Below are 6,000 nucleotides of genomic sequence, written 5' to 3' on the forward strand. Positions count from 1 at the left end.
TACTTGTGTGTTCCTGATAATGATTTTCTTTGAACTATATGTTCAGACAACTAGAATCAAATTGAAATTTAGAAAACTGGTTTGTCATGACAGTTTAGAGATCTGTTTTTAACGTCTGTTGGGTGTAATGTTTTTAGAAATCAAAGTTAGAAATGCTGGAAAAGAAAAGGAAACACTATACAAACCCATCTAATTAGGCATAATAATATATTAGGTTATATTTAATTATCCAAACTTCACTAAAGTCCTTTAATGAAAACTTTTATTCCTATCAAAATGTAGAAGCTGCTAGGTTAAGAAGCCATGAAAATATTAGTTTTCTGCTTTTATATTTTTTTAGAGTGGCTTTAAATATATACCATAGTGTTCTTGATAATACGTGTTTCCTCTTTTTGTCTTGTGATTGGAGAAAAGAACTGTTAGAATATTTTTATCTTGATGTTTTCCATCAACTTCACATGTCCTTATTGCAACTTACCATCTCTGAAGAGCATTATTTCTATTAATGCCTGATTCCTTCTTGAGTCAGATATTGCAAGTGTAGCATCTTTTTCTAATTTCTAAATGGTTGGGTGACTTTTCAAAATCAGTAAGAGTATTATGTTTGATACACAGTTGGTATCTGCAATAGGGTTTGTTCTTCTCAGCTTACATTCATCCAGCTACCGTGGGTGTAGTACTGCACTATGGAAAATTGAAAAGTAGGAAAAAAAGTGTTAATCTTCAGTCTTACAGTCCAGTGGGAAAACCAAGTACAGGTAACTTGAGAGAGCTAATTCTGCCCTAGTCATAATATTTCTTCAAAAAATCATTGATTGAGAATCTGTGAAGTACCAAGCATTTCTTAGACAGTAGGGAACAAAAGTATGGGAAAACAGATGTGTAAATGTATATGCTTTGATGGATGTGTATATGAATGCAAAGGTATGCCTTTCTTAGTTTGGTTGCAGTTTTTCAAGTCATTTTCCAAAATTCTTTGTTAACATTCTGTTTTTCTCCCCCCCCCCCCGTTAGATAAATTTGGAAGAATTGGCCACATTTGTTCTTTCTCACCTCCCACTGTGTGGCTAACTGTAGCCTGCTGCCTCCCTGCCATTTCACTGAAACTGCCTTCCCTTTAGCCACCAAGCTGCCTCCTAATGATTGCTTCATTCAGTACTCTCTTAGGCTGTCAGAGCACTTAGCATGTGGACCCTCTTCATCATCTTGGCGCACACTCTTCTCTTGACATGGCTCTGCTGTCTTCTGGTCTTTCTTTTCTCTCCTTGACTACCACTACTCCTGTCTCCTGACTTCTTCGTGTCTTTAGTTTCTAACTGTATATCTAACTATCTTCTAAACATTCAGCTAGACGTCTCAGAGGAACATAAACCTCAATGTGTCCTCCACCCCCAAGCCACTCTCCTCCCCTGTTCTCTGGCTCAGTGAATGGAAGCGCACTGCCCACCCAGTTGTCCAGACTACAAATGGAGGTTTTTAGTTTAGATTCCTCTCTCCCTCAATTCCCATATCTAGTTAATTAACATATTCTCTAATTCTGTTGCTGTATGGCTCTTACACTTCCCCATTTTATTCCACTTCTGCAAGATCCTAGATCCAGCTACCGTCACCTCTCATTGCATTATTGCCAGCAGCCTCCTGATCTGCTTCTCAGTATCCAATTTCAACTTCTGTTTCATTCTCTGTGCTGAACCCACAATGTTCTTTCTAAAATGAAATATGCTGTCTGATTATGTGAGCTCTTCTGTGGGTCCTCATGGCTTGTAGGATAAAGTCCAAACTCCTCCACTTGGTTACACGTTGCAAATGTACTTACCTTATTGGCTTTATCTCTTGCTATTTTTTTCCCTGTTCCCAACCAAGCTGGCCTTTTAGTTCTTTTTATCATTTTTTGGCCTCCCTCTGGATCCCTCTCATGCTTTCCCCCTGGATAGCGCCTGTTCCTCCAGCAGGTCTCTCTGGTATTCTAAAGTCTGATAGAGGTCAGTTTGTATTTGCTGCCCCTGGCTCAGGGTCTTTCCACAGACACTGCTAATCACTTGTCTCTGTTCCCCATGAGGTTGAAGAATGGGAGCAAAGGTGTAGCCATTATAGCTCCTCCATAGCTCTTAGTGACCAGCACATAGTAGATGCTCAGTAAATATTTGTTGGATGGACAAAGGGCCTTTAACAAATCTATTTGTAGTCATTTAATAAACTTCTTCCATGTGTTCTACTCCCTAGCTCTTCCTTTTGTTTCCTGATTTTGTGAGAATCCCAGCTCTTTAGCTACCCTCTCTACCTGTTTTAAATCTTTTTAAAATCCTAAGTCAAAAAAGAAAATCCTAATTTGTCCATGACTCTTAAAAATGGCCCTCTGCAAACTGTGGAGGTATTTTCAAAGCTAGTGCTGCTGTTAGAGTGTCCTTGTAATAGCAGTGTAGAGGAGCTGGCAGACATGTAAATGTGAGTTTTTGAGCCTGTTGAGCACCAAATTTTTTTTGCTGTTTTTTAAACTTTTTTTTAAGTGAATAAATGTAGTCAGACTAACTGATGAGGCGGAGTCTCCAGTGGTTTGGCTCCTCTTTATTTTCTCCTATTTTTAACGCTGCGCCAGACTTAGTCAAAAGATATGTATGTCTTCAGTGGTTCACCAGATATCTTCAGGAAAACATGCTGAGCGGGGAATTCCTGTACAAAGGAACGAAAAAAAAATTCTGTGAATGAAGTCTTAAAAACGGTTTCAATTTGACTTAACTTGGCTAGTGCTTTAAAAAAAAAAAATTATATGGAGATAAAGGGAAATTTATTTAGAAACTGGTTGTCAGAGCAGTTTAATGTTTTTCTTACCTGTGAATTTTGATAAGGCTCCAGCCAGGCATTATGTTTTTTTCATGTTCTAATCAGGATTGAAAAGGGCTATAAGTTAAAATTTCAGCCTTTCTCATGGGACAGTAATGCTCTAACAGAGTCTAAACAAGTGATGAGTTAAAATAGCAGTAGTACTCTAAGTAAATAATTACCCAGGGTATCCTATAGTGCAGAACAAGGTTGTTTTCCACTCTGCTAGGGTTGAAAAACTGCAACTTAGCATTTTCGGTAGGTGTTAGTACTAAGATGGTTTATATGCTGCAAACTTATATGGATTACACCCATGTGCTTTAATTATCTTGACTTTTATTAAACTGTTGGTTCTGATTCGTTTCTTATAAGTTCCCAGGTGATGTCAAAACTGCTGAAGTTGTGGACCACACTCTTGAGTAGCAAGGGGTTACATACTATCAGACTTTTTTAACCCATCTTAAGGAGAGTATGCATATTTTATTAGATATTCTCTTTATGTCCTTATTGTAAGGTTAAGTAAGTGATAGTTTTGTTATAAAATAGAGTCCCTCCTAGAATAGCATTTAATCCAGAGTGTATATTATAAGTACTTTGGGGGCTCTTAGATTTTTAAATCTCTCAGAATCAGTTCGCTTATAAACCAGTCAAGTGACACCTCCTACACTATAACTAGTGATATAAGTGTGTCTTACCTACCAAGGACTATGAACATTTTTTTGCCTATCATTCATTGTTTTAGACCATTGCTTTCTCTTGATTTCAGGAGACTTTTATCTTCCCTTTCTCTCAGGGAATACTTGTGTTAATTGACCTTTTTTTCCCATTTAATTCAGTTCTGCATGAATTATGGATATATCCAGATGACTATATACCTTTTCATATTTGCATTTTATTCTTTGAAAGTTTCTTGCTAATGTACTTGCCTTGTGAAAAACAAACTGTTAGTTTACTAGAGCTGCCATAAGAAAGTACCACAAACTGAGTGACTTAAGTAACAGAACTGTTTTCCTCACAGTTCTGGAGGCCAGAAATCCAAGGTCAAGGTATCTGCACAGTCGGTTCCTACTGAGGGCTGTGAGGGAGAATTTTTTCTATGCCTCTCTCCTAGCTCTTCTGGTGGCCTGCCAGAAATCTTTGGTGTCCCTTGAGCAGCACCATCCGATCTCTGTCTTCATCTTCATGTGGCATTCTGCTGGTGTGTGTCTGTTTCCAAATCTCCCCTTGTTCTAAGGACATGGTTATACTGGATTAGGGGCTCATCCTACTCTGATATGGCCTCATCTTAATTGATTATATCTGCAGTGACTCTATTTCCAAAGAAGGTCACATCCTGAAGTACTAGGAGTTAGACTTCAATATTAATTTGAGGGGTGCACAGTTCAACCATAACACAAACCATGAATTCTCAGCATATTAGAAAGTAGTTGTAGGAAAGATACCTGAATCAGTGTCAGAATTGCTTTTTTTAGTGCCTTTTTTCAGGCTCCTATTGTCTTAGTCCAGTAGGAGTTTGTGTTCTCTTTAAAAAGCACTGATTAGCCTGGAGAAGACAATAACAGTGGTTGGTGATATTTAGGGGTCTTTTCTTGCCGGAGGATTACCCTCAGTACTAGTTCTTTAACATTGCCCTGTTTGCCTCTAGGAGACGTTGATCCAGCAGCACGTGTCATTTCATTAGGTCCTGTATCTGATGTTGTGGATAGTGGAGTCCTCCAGCAATTGAGTGAGAGCAGTGGACACATCTCAGCATGTCGGTCTAGAGAGTTGCGAATCTGAACAACCTGGGACAGGCTGGGGCCATGAGGCAGAAACAGCAGCCTCTGCCTACACCGGAACAAGCCGCTTCCAGATAAGGCATAAACGGCCTTTTGTAATGGAAATCACGTGAGGGTTAATCTTCTCTGAGAATGGCAGTCAAGAAATGAGATGGTTAACTTGACTACTGAGCAGTTACACCCAGAAGAGCGTCAGTGCGATGACTGAGCCGGAGAAGCAATGGTTGTAATGGTAAAATGGTATGGGGGAAATGAACTTGAGTTTTAAACTTGATTTGAGTTACAGTGTCTCTGAATTGAACATCCCATGTTGGAAGAAGATACATTTGGGGGCTCCAGAACTACAGTAGAAAAGTATAGCGTGAGCAGTAAAATCTTCTAGTAAAAACTTACATGCAGGACAACAAAATGATGAAAGATCAAAATACCAGATAATCCACCAGGAAGGCTTTTGTTTAGTAATTTGTTTCAGGAGGAACAAGGGATGAGGGAGAAAACTCAGTTTTATCCATCAGAGTCAGTGATACAAAATTGCCTATTAGGGTAAAAGAAAAATGTGAAAGACTATTAGTATAACAAAGAGCTTGGATTCAGATGGCTTAGGGAAGTCACACCAGCCTGAGAAGAGGGATACTGAGCCCATTGTAAGTATCATTGAAAACAAATGTGCCAGTCAGCATGTCACAGAAAATGGACGAAGGACAACAAGAAGTGGATCAGAAGATTTTGTTGACCTTCATGGGTTTACAACCTCTGTCTCTAAACAAAGTATGGAAACAGTAGAGCTTTTATTTTGCTTTTGTTTTTGTTTTGTTTTTGTTTCCCCTTCCCCCCTCCCCCCCCAAATAGAAATGAGGGTTCTTAGTCTGTTTCTGGCAATCTGTTAATTTCTTAGGATAGTTGTCTTTCGTTTGCTTTCCAATAGGCATAGTAAATTTAGTTAAAGAGCACATCTGTATGCTACAACTTGATTACATCTTTTTTCTAGCTATTTTTCATTTTTTCTTTTACCATGTTTCAGTTTCTGCATGTAGAATTAAATAAGAAACAAAACTTGTAAAGTTGTAACATTTCACATGGAAATGCTGCCCGATCTTCACCAGCTTCAGAAATCTGACCTTTGCCAATGCTGCAATAAAGTGTTGTAATTTAGATCTGCTGTGGTTGCGTTTTATTTGGGTTGGGTTTTGGAAACCTATTAAATGGATAAGTCAGTATCTTCCAAGGTCATCTTCGTCCTTTATAAAGTTGTCTCAGAGACAATTTCTTTAGCATGTCACTAGTAGTGTTGCTCTCACTTCAGCATTCTGTATTTACATTCTTTTCCTGGATGCCTGAGTTATTAGCTTACCTTTGGGTCAGTATGAAAAGTAGCCTGTGGAGTCCAGTGGAATAAATAGGC

General features: G+C 38.6%; 1 protein-coding gene across 2 annotated transcripts in view; it reads left to right on the forward strand.

Moving 5' to 3' along the window:
• UPF2 (UPF2 regulator of nonsense mediated mRNA decay) overlaps positions 1 to 5,750 on the forward strand; it is a 108,124-nt gene extending 102,374 nt beyond the window's left edge. For both annotated transcript variants that reach the window (XM_016203930.2, XM_016203929.2), the window contains exon 22: positions 4,466 to 5,750. In XM_016203930.2, coding sequence (XP_016059416.2) covers positions 4,466 to 4,475 — 10 coding nt within the window. In that variant the 3' untranslated portion in view covers positions 4,476 to 5,750. The remainder of the gene's footprint in view (positions 1 to 4,465) is intronic.
• Positions 5,751 to 6,000: the final 250 nt, after the last annotated feature.

This window comes from Miniopterus natalensis, chromosome 1 (assembly GCF_054644295.1).
Source record: "Miniopterus natalensis isolate mMinNat1 chromosome 1, mMinNat1.hap1, whole genome shotgun sequence".
Taxonomy (NCBI): Eukaryota; Metazoa; Chordata; class Mammalia; order Chiroptera; family Miniopteridae; genus Miniopterus; species Miniopterus natalensis.